The sequence below is a fragment of the Lepidochelys kempii genome, chromosome 1, assembly GCF_965140265.1.
Source record: "Lepidochelys kempii isolate rLepKem1 chromosome 1, rLepKem1.hap2, whole genome shotgun sequence".
Lineage (NCBI taxonomy): Eukaryota > Metazoa > Chordata > Testudines > Cheloniidae > Lepidochelys > Lepidochelys kempii.
In genome coordinates, this window is record NC_133256.1 from 277,419,454 (window position 1) to 277,435,308 (window position 15,855).

At 41.1% G+C, this 15,855-nt stretch overlaps 1 protein-coding gene across 11 annotated transcripts in view; it reads left to right on the forward strand.

Annotated features, from left to right (window-relative positions):
• Positions 1-15,855, forward strand: part of PPFIA2 (PTPRF interacting protein alpha 2) — a 619,912-nt gene that overhangs the window by 348,956 nt on the left and 255,101 nt on the right. For all 11 annotated transcript variants that reach the window (XM_073327625.1, XM_073327626.1, XM_073327628.1 and 8 more), the window contains one exon: positions 5,393-5,494. In XM_073327625.1, the coding sequence (XP_073183726.1) occupies positions 5,393-5,494 (102 nt within the window). The remainder of the gene's footprint in view (positions 1-5,392; positions 5,495-15,855) is intronic.

Consider the following 15,855-nt stretch of genomic DNA (forward strand, 5'->3'; position numbering starts at 1 on the left):
CGCTTTAAGATGGCTTTTGTAGTCACAGCAGAGAGCTCTCCCAACGCTCTAAAAAAAATGGATGGCTCCCAGCGCTGGTGCACTGTTTACACTGGCACTGAAACTTGCTGCAGTCAGGGGGGTGTTTTTTCACACCCCTGAGCGAGAAAGTTGCAACGCTGTATATTGCCAGTGTAGTCAACCCATTAGAGTAATGACTTGAAATTAAGCAATGGGAAACTTAGGCTGATGACCAGGGTAAGTTCTGTAAAACCATAAGAGAGTCTCCCAAATGAAGTAGTGGAAACTCTGTTGCATAATTATTTAAAACTGGACAGCCAGAGCACTGGGGACATAGTGCAGGGACAGTCTTGCATTTGGTATAGTGATGAACAGATTACCTGATAAGTCCATATCTAACTGATACATATAGACATTAAATCTAAAGAACAAAAAGTTTATCATCAGACTGTATCTCTGCCTTACTGTAGCTAATCACTATGAATCCTCCTAAATCATTAGGTGACACGTGTAATCCTTGACATCAGCTGACACCCTTCCCAGCATCCAAGCATATGCCAACAGCCTAAAGCATTTAAGTTCCAAACAAAAAGAGCTTACATCTGGTTATTAATAAAGCTGAGTTTTCTGTACCATAGTACAGCCCCTAAGTCAGCAGTAACTACAGGATTTTAGATGGCAGTCACTTGACTTATTTGTTCATTAAAGACTGTCTAGGAATTGGAGGATGGAAAATGAAATATGCTAAAATATTACCTTTAACATCTATTCATGAGTTTTTGAAAGCATAACATTTATAGCTAAAATAGATAAATCTATCAGAACATTAGAATATAGTTAGAAATCTCTCATGCACTGTGATATGAGTACACAAAATATATAGCAAGGCTATCAGTAGGATTTGAGATTGGAGGACTGTAACTTTTATTTTCCAGAAGCAGGTATAGAAAGAGCATATATGTGTTTTGAATATCTAATTTAAACTGACTTTTATTTCTTTATATTAATGTTAAATATAATATCCCTTGGTATATGGTTTAAATGACATCACTTAACTATATGCAGTGTTGTTGTTGGACCCACAATATTAGAGACACAAGGTGGGTGAGATAATATCTTTTATTGGATCAACTTCAACTGGTGAGAGAGAGAAACTTTTGAGCTTACACAGAGCTCTTCTTCAGGTCTGGAAAACACACTCACTACTAAATACAAGGTGGAACAGATTGTTTAGTGTTAAGTAGGTAAATATTTCAAGGGACCATTCAAGGTGAAGTGCCCCATTAACACACCTCCTCTCCCTTGCCTCCATATGACTGGAGGGAACAGCTGGGGAGGGTTAGTGGGTTACAGATTGTTGTAATAAGTCATAAATTCAGTGTCTCTTTTTAGTTCATGCTTTTTAGTGTCTACCAAAGTTATGAATTTAAGCTTCCAGGCTCGTCTTTTGAAAGTGTTATGCAGGTTTCCTTTGAGGATGAGGACTGACAGGTCAGATAAAATGATTGCTTTGTGAAAAGTGTTCACCCACAGGTGATGTGATGTTTTTGTCTTTTATCATTTTCCTGTGTATAAGAGAGCTCTAGTCAGATTGTCATTTTCCGATAGTATATCAAACCTACAATAAGCTGCGTAGACAAAAGTATAACACTTTTTAAGCACTGTGGCCAAATTTTAAAAAGCAACATAGTCACTTAAGCGCTTAAATTCCACTTTCAAAAGTAACTTAGGAGCTTAAGTCTCATAGTCCATCTATTGATAGATTATAAATACTATATAAAATATACCAAAAGAGCTTAAACTTCTGAAATCAGAATAGAAAAAAATACAATGTTCATGAAACATAGTCTACAGAAAAATGTGTTTGAATAGTATTTGAAATTAACTTCTTTGCATTTCACCTTGTCTGAATTACAAAGCTGAAGAATTCATGGGATGCCTTACAATATGGTTTCTGAAAGCTGTTTATTTACCACAGAAATATTGGAAGGCCATAGAAATTACAGAGAGACTGGAGTGTTTTGTTATTTTATTTTTGTTGTAAATCCCACTAATTCCTTTGTTCCTCTTTGCTTCAAAAAAGAGCCTTTCCCTATTGCATAATATGCTGATATAACTACACAGCAGCAATAGTAGCAGCATAACTAGGGCCATTTATCACTGCGTGAAGTAATTAATGTAAAGAACAAAAGAGACTACAACATGATAATTCAATTAAACACAGAAAGCGTTAAAATACTACCTCTGAGGCATATGCCTATTAAATCCAAGAACCCTTTTTATCTTTCTTGTACTGCACATAGCATATTGACTGCCTTGAGAAGAATCCTATACATCTACATATTCAGTTTGGTTACTGGGAATGACAATATTGCAATAAAATGAATGCACCATTTAATGTGTACAGTATGTACATATCTGGCACTGGTTTAGAATAACAGACTAATGGTCAATCCCAGAGAGTTCAATGGGACTTTTGTCAGAATGACAACTGGAGACTCCTCTATTAGACTGTTACTCTTTGAGAAATTTTAGAAAATGGTATTATATGAAAGGCTTCTGTCAGGGGGTACCCACATCCCATCCGTCTCTGGGGGAGGATTGGGGAATCAGAGTTGTGATACCTCTGCGGTTGCAGTCTACCAGATGGTTCTTAGACTGACAGCAGTACAGCCTGTGGGTCAGAGTCAATATGGCTGCCCTTGGGGTTCAGGGCTGTATGGCCTAATGGCCAAAGTCAATATGGCTGCCTTTGACATTCAGGGCCTGATGTACAGATACAGGGTCAAACACCAAAGGGGGAGTGGTGGCCAGGGTAGGGGAACCCAGGCCCACCCAACTCCACCGGTTCCCGGCCCAGAGCCCGTCAGCGGCGAGTGCGTTGGCCACCCAATCAGTGGGGATCCTACTGCAACACGCTGAGCTTACATGGGTGGGAGATACAACTCACTCTGCCTCCCTGGGCCACTTCCTACCGTGTCTTCTGAACCTATAGGCCAGATATTATTGGGATCTCTAGGTTCCCTGGTGCAGGTAGCTCACTGAAACTCTAACTACTCCCGCCAGCGAACTGTAGGTAGCAGGTATCTGGATTGGTCCCTGGGATCTCTCATTCCTGCAGTCAGGGGCTGTAGCAGCGCCTTGCCTGGGGCCTCCAGCAAGCGTGCTTCCTCCTCAGTGGCCAGCCCAGATTGAGCTGAGCTGCTCTCCTTTATTGTAGCACAGCAGTTGGAGCATGCCCAGCACGGTCTGAGGGGTAGGACTTGCTCCGCCCATAGTGTGGGGTATGCACACCCCGTCACAGCTTCACATATGATATAGTCTAAATCCAGTTTTACCTTCAGTCTTGATTTCAGTGGGAGTCCTTTATGACTAAAGACTGCAAGACTGGCCCCAAAATAATATTCTGCTGACATGCTGATGATTTAATTTGAACCGAAAATGTCAAATAGAAATATTAAAGCTTTTAGTATTACACAACATGTGTAACATGTGACAATAAGACACTAATACATACATGCCTTTCTCCCATGCTGTAAGCTACAGTTGCCATAAGCAGAGGTTCATGAGTTTCATACTTCATATTTCATAGAGGGGGCCTGTCAACAAGATGTTTTTGGTAGGGGTCTAGTCATTGAAATTCATTCCCTTTATTGGTCCAAGTGTGTTTACCTTCACAGGAAGGGTGTTGGGCAGGGGTGAAAGTAACTTAAAAGGACTTACCAGTACTCCGGAGTACTGAGCCAAGATTTAAAGGTCCCAGGGCTGCGGCTGGAAGCCCCCGGGCCTTTAAATCACCCCTGGAGCTACCAGCTGCAGACACAGCTGGGAGCTTAGGAGCGATTTAAAGGGCTCCGGGCTCCGTCCGCCGCTACCACCGCAGAGCTCCAGGACCTTTAAATCACTGCCGGAGCCCTGCTGCCGCTACCCCAGGGGCTCTGGCAGTGGGACTCAGGCAGCCCTTTACAGGGCCCAGGGCTCCCCGCAGTGACGGGAGCCCCGGGCCCTTTAAAGCATTGCTGGAGCCTTGCCACCGCTACCCCAGGGGCTCTGGCAGCAGGGCTCGGGTGGTGCTTTAAAGGGCCAGGGCTCCATCCGCTGCGGGGAGCCCGGGGCCCTTTAAAGCACCAGCCCGGGGAAGCCGGTCCGGTCTGACATGGCGTACTGGCTCTTGCCGGTACGCTGTACCGGACCGTACCAGCTTACTTTCACTTCTGGTGTTGGGGGTGTTATAAGCTTGTATATGAGGGTAGAGGACTTCAGTTTAGTGTGGGGGTGCTTGGGTGGTGATGGTGGCCTTTGGTATACAGGAGGTCAGACTAGGTGATCGAGGGGTCCCTCAGAGCCATAAACTCTAGGACTCTTATCACTTTTTTTGTTTTAGTTCATGGATGCTGGAACTAGGGATGTAGGGGTGCTGCAGCACTCCCTGACTTGAAGTGGTTTCCATTATATACAGGGTTTACAGTTTGGTTCAATGCCTCTCAGCACCCCACTATAAAAATTCTTCCAGCACCCCTGTTTTAGTTGGTAATTTCAGGTTTGAAGGTAAAAAAGATACTGTCAGCTTCACTGATTGGCAATTGTAATTTTAACCATGTCTCAGTGTTCTGAATGGGTGCTTTTCATCAGCTGTGGCCAGGGTTTTTGTAGAAAAAGTGTCTCTGTGGTATTTTTATTGTTTTTTTTAAATCAGTTAAAACCTAAACAAATCAAAAGTAGAATATTACCAACCTCACAGGAAAGTTATGCACCTTAGGCTCTGATTCTGGAAAGCACTTTAGTGTACACTTAAGTTCATTTCTTTTTATGTCAGTTTTTAATCACCTGCTTAACTTAAAGCACCTGCTAAAGTCCTATTAATTCAATGGGACTTTAGCTGGTGCTTAAAGTTAAATAAATGCTTAAATACTGTCCTGAATAGGATGCTTTCTTGAACTGGTACCTTAAAATGCTAACATGGTAGAGGTTTTTGAGATCATTGGATGGACAGTGCTATAGAAGCAGCTTATTGTTGTTATTGATTATGGTATTGCAATTAATTTGCTTCCCAATCTCTAATCAAAATAATTTGACGTGTTCAGAAATAATTTGCTAAACTGTAGGCCAGATCCTCAGCTATTTCAACTGGCCAAGCTCTGAAGCTGACTTTGACCCTATGACTTTCTAGAATCCTTTAGTTACACATAGTTATGAATTATGTACCAGTAAATACATATTATTATAGACGATAATACTTATCTATGCTATTTTAATTTTTAAAAGTCCAGAAAGGCTGCAGTATAAAGTTACTTAAATATTAAATCCTAAATGTTACAATGCAGATTAATTTTGGGAATACACTCCAAAATGTACATTTAAAATAATCTTTGTGTTTATTTCCTTTTTATAGGAATTTGCTGCACTGACAAAAGAGTTAAATGTGTGTAGGGAGCAACTGCTTGAAAAAGAAGAAGAGATTTCAGAACTGAAGGCTGAAAGAAACAACACAAGAGTAAGTATATAGTAGAATTTTTATACGTGTATGCTTTTAGGACTAACTTTGTATGAAGCAGAAGGAATACAACTGTGTGCCTACACCTGTTAATTTCCTTTAATAATAATCATAATCCTGACATAAGCATATCAAGTTTGTAATAACTTGTTTATTTTGTGTAACAAGATAAGTTTACTACAATTCTTCTACAAGAAAGTGTGATATATTTTATGTGAGGGAAACAAACCATTATAATTTTGACCATAATGTGCTTAATACACTTTAACCTGATATTGTGGCCCCATGAAGTTGATGGACGTTTTGCTGTTGACTTCAGCAAGGCCAGGATTTCACAGTCCTGTAAAACTTGAGGGCCACATTCTCCTCATACTTACTTGAATGCAGAATTTGACTGATAGTGTACATTGGTTTGTATTGTAATCAGGTTTGAAAACATAAAGAAATCACCCGTTTAGATCTAAAATACTGTAGCTCTTGAATAATTAGTGCCAATTTTAAATGGGGGCATATCTGTAATGTGTAGATAGGTGCATATATATTCATATCCATTAAAAATGCTGCGTGCTGATGCATATGGTGAATTTGATGCTGTTCATAAGTTTCTAATGGAAAGAATCACTCAAGAAAAGCTAATGGTCAATAATAGGCATTTACTAAATGAGAAATGCCATCTTCAGGGCTCAGCAGGAGCTAAATCAAGCTCTGACATCGACACCACTTTTGCAAACCATGAAACTTAGGCAATCTGTTCCTGTGCTAGGTGAAGAGAAATCAACAAGAGATTTATTAGGGCAACTAATACACCAGTGAATAAAGGTTATAGAACGTGATGGCCTTGCTAGAGGGTACATTTGAAATCCTGGCAGCTAAAGTTAATAAACTTACCAATGTGTTATGGAATGGAGAAGCAGTTAGACATGGAAGATGAAGACCTAAGAGATGGGAAAAATACACTATATAGTAAATGCAGATAAACTAATGTACTCATCCAAACCAAGGCTATGGAAAGAAGAATGGAACAACTTGACAATCAAGTCAGAGACACAAGGTGGGTGAGGTAGTATCTTTTATTGGACCAATTGAACTTTTCACCCATATTGTCTCTCTAATATCATGGGACCAACACAACTACAACTGCAGACATTCAAGAATGTTTGAGATATCTGCAACTGTGAAACAAACACAAGTCTTATCCTGATGAATCTGCATTAGAATTACAGTAACTTTAACTCCCATAAACCTAAACATCAAAGTGTACTTTTTAGCACTATTGTGCATGTGCTATAAGTGACTTTGTAAAAATGACATTTGTTACATATTTATTTCCTCTCCATGATCTTGGTACCATATTAATTGAATTCAGTTTTTATTTTTTTATGTCAGCATTGCAAGGTCAACCTGGTATCTGCAAGAACAATCAGTGTTGAGAGTTCTTTGTTGAATAAATAATGCGTGTCACAAACTGGCTGGTACCATACTGTACAGTCACCAATCTTTTGCAAGTGGACCCATGTGCTTCCAAGGCCACTGGGCTTGGGTAGAGTCTAGTCACTGTTTCTAGTGCTAGGACTATAGGGCAGACTCATACCTCTTGTTAGACATACTTCTTTGGGATGTGGAGTACCACCACTCAGCTCCCCTTTATCCTGAAATTAGTGTCTGAGACCTCCTGAGCCACTTTCCCTCTCCCCCTGTCGCATATACAAACTCCCCAAGAGCTCTGCCTAGGCTCTGGGCACTCTGAGATTCTAGTTTAGTCCCTGTAGGGACAAAGAGGCAGGAAAGCAAAGAACACAGGCTTATCAAAGGAATTTCTTAACCACAGAATCTTTACTCTTAAAGCACTCAAGAGTTACAGATCTTTGAAAATAAAACCAAAGACCTGAGAAACACCCTTCATTGGTCTGATCTCACCCCTTCTGTGACTCTGAGGTTTGTCAGTGTTTCAGGCTTGGCAGAGACCCTCCTGTTCTAACCTTCCTGCAAGACCTCCCTAAAGGTGAGAATGGTCAGCCCTCTCACCCAGAGAAGCACTGCGCCCTTAAGTAAACTCTCTGTCTCTTAGCCATGTGCTTCACTGGGATGCTACAGCCCCCTCCCCCAGTCATGCTTACCTTACCTGCAGGCCTCTGCATAGAAAAAACATTGTTCCATGTGGATGAGAGACAATCAAAGTTGCTGGCTCCAGATCAGTCTTGGTGCCTTCAATGAAGTTTCAAACACCTTTCTGGACAGGGTACTGTCTGTAATTCAGTACAATAAGCCACCCTCAGGCAAGTTTACAGATGTGTTCAGCATGTTACTCCAAAATAGAATTCACAATCTGATACAGACATGTGTTGTTCTCAGAATATAATGCTGCGAAAACAGCCTACTAAACAAACAAAAGTATTCTAATAAACTAATAATATAGCAAGAGCCAAGATATAGTGTGGCATTTGGAAGAGGAAACCAAGCCAAAATAAGTGAGACCAACTGACTCTCCCCTTGTTTGAACCCAGCCCCCTCACTACATTTGATACAACCATAGGCAGGCTTACCTAGCTTCTCCAGATGCTTTCGCTCTCAGAAGTCTTTATGCCCATGACAGATATTGCAACCACATGCAGTATCTTTATGGACCATATTGTATTAAGCGTATGAATGGTGGTCCAGGGATTGTATGCAGTTCCAGGGCGGGGAGATTGCCACAGCTCCTCCAGGCAGTAAGAACAGTGGATGAGAGGGTGAATTATAGGTTATAACCACTTCCAGAGAGGTGCCACCCCTGGGAGAGGTTTGCATATACTGGTTCAAACTGGATTTTCCAGAGACCAACAGACAAAGAAAGGGCTTTTGGTATAAAAAGACTGTATTTAAACTGACTCAGGGTCTTCTTTCTGATCCAGCAAACAGGCAGGATCTTCTGTCCAAGGGGGGCAACCCTTGCGGAAGGGTTGGAAAGACTTTGGCCTGCCAGGGCCCCATAAGACTGATGGGTGACTCCTGGTATGTTTAGTATGGCGTTTTATATCTGTGTATGATTTTTGTTATGTTTTCTCTGGAGTGCTTTTACCTTAAGAATAAATGTGCTTACTGAAAAAGGGCTGTGTGGTAACTTATAACTGCTGGCAGTACACTGTTCACAGAGAAAGCAAAGCACGGGCTCTGTCCTTTAGTCATACTGGCTTTCTGGGGATGTCTCAGTGTAGCCAGAGAGCTGTGCAGCCTTAAAACCCTGGACAGGATGGGGAGAGGCAAGGGTCTCCACCGGGGAGAGGTAATGGTTGCAAGCTAGAAACCTTAAGTGTGTGCCCGCAATGCACCATAGAGGAGGAATACAGGTGCAGTTATCCTGAAACTGTGACAATCTCTTCCTCTTTTGAAGAATAGAGCCTCTTAAAATGCCCTGATACTCTGATTTTCAGAAACAAGTCTAGCCCAAATTCTTCACATGCTGCTGAGAGAAAAGGAAGGAGGAACTCCTGCCCGTATGCTCATTGGCATTCCATTCTATGGAAACCTTAAACTTAGGCACAAAGAAAGCAGGGTCTCAGCTCCCTGCCTCAGCCAGAGCCCCCCAGGAAAATGTCTATTCCTTCTCACAGTGTTTCTTAAGTGCTGCCCTGCAGTGTGTTTCTTCCCTGGGATGAGATACTCACCTTTGGCCTTATCCATGTGTTTTCTGTTTCTTACATTATCATAAGATACAATAGAAATTAGGGCTGTCAATTGCAGTTCATACCTGTGATTAACTGAAAGTAAAATTAATGTGTAATTTTCTTTAATGTGTTAATTGCATACCTGGGGGGGGGCAGGGCGACAGATAGGGGGCTAAAGCCTCAGCCCATACCTAGATGCGGGGTGGGGCTGGAGCAGCCCAGTTCCAGAGGTGGCAGTAGGAGATGTGTGTGTGCGGGTGGTGGTGGGGGGGCAGGGGTTGGAGGAGCCCCAGCCAGCAGCTTCCCGGGGAGGCACAGGGGGGCTGGAGCCGCACACCCTGAACCCCGAGAGGGGCTAGATCCCTAAGCCCCATGCTGGGCTGAAGCTCAAAGCCCAAAGGGGCTAAAGCCCCATTCCAGGCTGAAGCCCAGAGCCCCACACCCCGAGAGGTGCTGAAGCCCACACAATGCACCCTGAGGGGGGCTGAAGCCCCATGCCGGACTGAAGCCCCGAGCCCAATGCCCTGAGGGGGGCTGAAGCCCGGAGCCCCCAGCCCTCATCCTATATTTGAAAATATAGAAAACCCCCAAAATATTTAAATAAATGGTATTTTAATATTGTTTAACAGTGCAATCAAAAGTGCAATTAATTGTGATTAATTTTTAATCACTTGACAGCCCTAGTAGAATTATCTTTCATTTCAGAACATAGTTTGCAATTCTTTCAACATGTGAGGCAAAATAGAACAGTACTGGACCACCTGTATCTATATTGCCTGGCTCTGCACTGATGACAGCAAGACAAATATGTTTTTGACAGTAAAATCGTTTCATGTGACTTTGAAAAAGTAGAAAGAGTAGAAATTTCTATAGTAACTTTTGTATTGAGCAGAGGCGCTGACTTTCTAATGTGCCAGGGGGTGCTTGACCCCCCCCCAAGCTGTGCCCCAGGCCCTGCCCCCATTCCTCCCTGCCACTGCCCTGATCCCACTCCACTCCAGCCCCTCCTGTACCCCATTCTGCCCCCTCCCATGAGTGCATCTCACTCTCATTCCTTCCCCTCCCCACAGTGTGTCCTGCATGCCACGGAACAGCTGGTGTGCGGCGGGCGGGAAACACTGGAAGGGAGGGGGAGGCACTGATCAGTGGAGCTGTTGGTGGGCAGAAGGTGCTGGGAGTTGGAGGAGGAGAGCTGGCTGCTGGTGCATGCTCAGCAACCACCATTTTTTCCCCATGGGTGTTCCAGCCCCGGAGCACCCAAGGAATAGGTGCCTATGCTACTGTCTAATTTCAGTTTTGAAAGAATAACCAGCCCTACAGTATATGGAAAGGTATTCTAGGATCTCTTCTAGAGCTGGAACACAGACCAATGTGGTACATTAATTGTGATAATCTCAAATATCAGGGAATATCAAAGGAGGCCAAAACTAAAAATGAACATATATGTTATGTTAAAATGAGGACATTCTTTTCTTTTCTGACCTGAGCCAGTTGATAATTCTTAGTTAAATTATCCCTTCTTTTCCCAACAAAGTTGCAGTTTGTAATCAGAATGAATGTAAATGCAGGTGGGGGTAAGGATACAGTAAAGTATCTGCCTAAATTAACAGTTCAGTAAGCAAACTTTTTATATTGTTTCTGAAAACTGCTGAAGAATATACTGTAGTAAACTTGATAACATTTTTTAGTTACTTAATGCTAATGGGTAAGGTCCTTGTTTAAAATAGAAATTAAAAGTAAAATTCCATTTGTCTTCTTCTATATTCTGTAAATATAATCGTTTGGAGGAGAAAAGCAGGACTCAGAAGTCCAAGGTAATAGATTTAAGAGAGAAAACACATTTCATGTGAGTTCAGTGTTTTGGAAAGTGCTGGCTGACAGCCCTGGAGAATGATGGTCCCTGTACATAGAACATTTGCAGAACAAGAAGTGACAGTGTAAGCTTCCTCAAACTGACCTGCTGATCTGGAAGACCAGCCAGAGCAAGACGATAGCTCAATCTCTTTGCCTGTTTAATCTTTTGAGGCTGTGAACAAAGGTACCAGTTACTGTGAAATGTGGTGGCTTTTTTGTGATTTAGATGGGAACTAGACATCAAGCACATGTCATAGAAGGCACTAAACATCCATTAGATGGTAACACACTTCTGTCACTAGTGATCTAGCTGGATAATTGCTAGCACTCTAGAGGTGAAAGGCTATATGTTTCTTTACAGATCCTTCCACCTACCTAGTTACCCAGAAGTCATACATATTTAAGGGAAAACAATTTGAAATATCTCTGAAATATCTTTAGAAAATTGAAAACGCCTGCCCTAATGTACTCGCATGCTTGAGAATACTGTTGTACTGAGCCTAAACTATGCTTTATCAATGCAGACGTTATGTTTAAGCACTGTATAATACTCTGGTCTTAATTTTTTAGGGAATTGCTATTCAGAATTTACAAATAATTAAAATATTAAAAATGGATTATAAACCATGAAAAATGTGCTTTCCTATTGAAACACATTTCTCTTTGTCATATGTAAAAAGTACAAAATGTATATTATATGAGTATATTTATAAAACATATATTTCGTTATTTTACAATAAGTTAGCTCTACATTAAGCTACACAAATAGAATTGAAAGCTACTCTAAAATTCCAGTAATTAGCATGTTACAAATCATGAAGCAGCTTGTTTTGAGATAATTCTTTGTTCATCCACAATGTATAAAAACAAAACCAAGCATTCCTTCCATCTCTCCAGAGGAAGGTGAAGGAAATTATGTATTGGAACAATTCAGGGAGGCTTTAATTACTAATTAGTTAGAACAGTACAAAAAAAACAAAAAAAACAAAAAAACAGGAACATTTGCTCTTTCATAACTGTGTAACCCAGCATCATACATGTTGAATCTTCCATACATTTATTGCATCATTTAAAAAGTACACTGAAAGCTAGATGCTCACAGTGTAAGTTTGAATAACTATCTTTGATTTCAGTGGAAATAAACCATTCTACACACATTCTACACCAATTGAGGATCTGACCCTAAGTATCTAGATCCAAAATTAGTGGTATAAAAACAAGCATCCTACAACAAAAGAACAAAATGATTAGGGTTTTTTTTTTAAACTTTAACTGACAATGTAGTACATTTGGATTTAGTCATTCTCTTGCATTGTGTTAGTGCAGGAATGCCTGAAAGTAAACCCTATTAGAAACTGACCAATTACTCCTTATGGTGCACTCTCTGTGCAATACTAGATCTAATTTTAAGATCCTGATCTTCAAGATCCTCACTAGACAGGCTGTGTCAGGGGCCATCTCTCTTTATGATCATGAACTTCTTGACAACACCAGTCATCAGGAGCTTATGGAGTCAACAGCACTGAAATGGGAGGCTCTTAGGAGCAGGAGGCTGGACCACAGTGATGTTTGGCCTGGGTCTGATAATCTCCCTTTCTCTAGATATTAGTAAAATCATGGATCTCACTATGTGCAGTTTTCAGAGTAGCAGCCATGTTAGTCTGTATCCGCAAAAAAGAAAAGGAGTACTTGTGGCACTTTAGAGACTAACAGATTTGAGCATAAGCTCTTGTGAGCCACAGCTCACTTCATCAGATTTGTCACAATCCACAAAGTATGTATATAAGGGAGGAATGGAGAATGCAGTCTTTTAGGCCGTGTAATTATGTAATCTTCATTAACCCTCAAACACAAATGATGGATGCATTATAAACTTGTACATGTAGCACCAGGTTAAGAAGGCCTCCTGTCATAAATATAAAGGGAAGGGTAAACCCCTTTAAAATCCCTCCTGGCCAGAGGAAAAATCCTCTCACCTGTAAAGGGTTAAGAAGCTAAAGGTAACCTCGCTGGCACCTGACCAAAATGACCAATGAGGAGACAAGATACTTTCAAAAGCTGGGAGGAGAGAGAGAAACAAAGGGTCTGGGTCTGTCTATATGGTGCTTTTGCTGGGGATAGACCAGAAATGGAGTCTTAGAACTTTTAGTAAGTAATCTAGCTAAGTATGCATTAGATTATGATTTCTTTAAATGGCTGAGAAAAGAATTGTGCTGAATAGAATGACTATTTCTGTCTGTGTGTCTTTTTTGTAACTTAAGGTTTTGCCTAGAGGGATTCTCTAGGTTTTGAATCTAATTACCCTGTAAGGTACCTACCATACTGATTTTACAGGGGTGATTCCTATACTCCTATTTACTTCTATTTCTATTAAAAATCTTCTTGTAAGAAAACTGAATGCTTTTTCATTGTTCTTAGATCCAAGGGTTTGGGTCTGTGGTCACCTATGCAAATTGGTGAGGATTTTTACCAAACCTTTCCCAGGAAGTGGGGTGCAAGGGTTGGGAGGATTTTGGGGGGAAAGATGTGTCCAAACTATGTTTCCCAGTAAACCCAGTTAGAGTTTGGTGGTGGCAGTGGTTATTCCAAGGACAAAGGATAAAATTAATTTGTACCTTGGGGAAGTTTTAACCTAAGCTGGTAAAAGTAAGCTTAGGAGGTTTTCATGCAGGTCCCCACATCTGTACCCTAGAGTTCAGAGTGGGGGAGGAACCTTGACACCTTCATTGAAAGGAGAAGAGGAGGGGGCGTGGGTTGCTCATCTTGTGTCTACCTGCCACTACTATGATCCCTGCAGCCCGTGGCAGGTGGAGATGGTCTTTTGTCCCATATAATGAGATTGGAAGCACCTCTGTGACTGTTTGACATTATGATTTTATAGTGAGCTCAGCAGCCTCATTGCTTGGCCAGCCACACATGCTGCGCTCTTGCTGTTTTCTGCCTCTTGTTTGCAAATCACACTAATGTGATCAGTATAATGGGATGTGTGAGATAATGACTATATACTACATAACACAGAACTATATTAAACTAAAACACAAGAGGAAAGAGACAATCAAGCAATCCCAGACCTAAAAATCCCTTAGTAACCACCCTTTGGTGGTGGTTCTTTTTCCCCCTGTTCTACTACCAAAAGTAAGAATCTGTGTTACATATCACAGACTGACAATAGATATTCAGGGGTCTGTTAATAAAATTAGCTCAGATGCTCTAGAGGCAATCCCATCAATTAGAGGCCAGTAGGCCTAATTTCAGTACCAGGTAAACTGGTGGAAACTATAGTAAAGAAAAGAATTATCAATATATAGATGAACGTAATTTGTGTGGGAAGAGTCAACATGGTTTTTGTAAAGGAAAATCATGCTTCACCAATCTACTAGACTTCTTTGAGGGGGTCAACAAGCATGTGGACAAAGGGATCCAGTGGATATGGTGTACTTAGATTTTCAGAAAGCCTTTGACAAGGTCTCTCACCAAAGGCTCTTAAGCAGAGTAAACTGTCATCGGATAAAGGAAGGTCCTCTCATGGATCAGTAACTGGTTAAAAGATAGGAATTAAATGGTCAGTTTTCAGAATAGAGAGAGGTAAACACTGGAGTCCTCCAAGGTCTGTACTGGGATGGGACCAGTACAGTTCAGAATGTTCATAAATGATCTGAAAAAAGGGATAAACAGTGAGGTGGCAAAACTTGCAGATACAAAACTACTCAAGATAGTTCAGTCCAAAGCAGCCTGCGAAGAGTTACAAAGGGATCTCACAAAACTGGGTGTCTGGGCAACAAAATGGCAGATGAAATTCAATATTGAGATATGCAAAGTAATGCACATAATCCCAACTATACATATAAAATGATGGGGTCTAAATTAGCTGTTATCACTCAAGAAAGAGATCATGGAGTCATTGTGGATCGTTCTCTGAAAACATCCACTCAATCTGCAGCGGCAGTCAAAAAAAGCTAACAGAATGTTAGGATCAATTAGGAAAGGAATAGATAATAAGACAGAAAAGGTCATAATGCCACTATATAAATCCAGGATACTCCCACATCTTGAATACTGCGTGCAGATGTGGTTTTCCCATCTCAAAAAAGATATATTGGAATAGGTAAAGGTACAGAAAAGGGCAAGAAAAATTATTAGGAGGTTGGAACAGCTTCCATAAACTGAGAGATTATTAAGAGTGGGAGGAGAAGCTCAGAGTTCCTGATTTAGATCTTATCTACATTTCGTTTTTGTATCATTGGTCTGGAAGTATTTCTTCACCCAACGCAAGTCAACCTGTGGAACTCTTTGCCAGAGGATGTTATGAAGGCCAAGACTAGAACAGGGTTAAAAAAGAACTAGATAAATTCATGGAGGATAGGTCCATCAACAGCTATTAGACAGTATGAGCAGGGATGATGTCCCTAGCCTCCGTTTGCCAGCTGAGAATGGGCGGCAGGGGTTGGATCACTTGATGATTACCTGTTCTGTTCAATCCCTCTGGGGCACCTGGCATTGGCCACTGTTGGAAGACACAATACTGGACTAGATGGACCTTTGTTCTGACTCAGTACGACTGTTCTTCTTGTAACTTATTTTTAAGATTAGATTGTTACAAACTTGTTTGCATCTTTTCTGAATATTAAGATATAGCTACAAGTATGTTATAGCCAGGTGTTTGAGAATATAATATAGCTGTGGACATTTTAGTTGTGTTATAAAATGTTCAGCCTGGTTAAAGAAATTGTGTGAGGTTTCTGTTTTCTGTCACCAAGGTCAAGAAAACGTCAGGAAGATAAAACCTCTTTAGTCATAATACCATGTTTATTATCCCTAAAGGTGTGTTACACAAACTCAGATAAGCTGCATTTTAAACTTTAC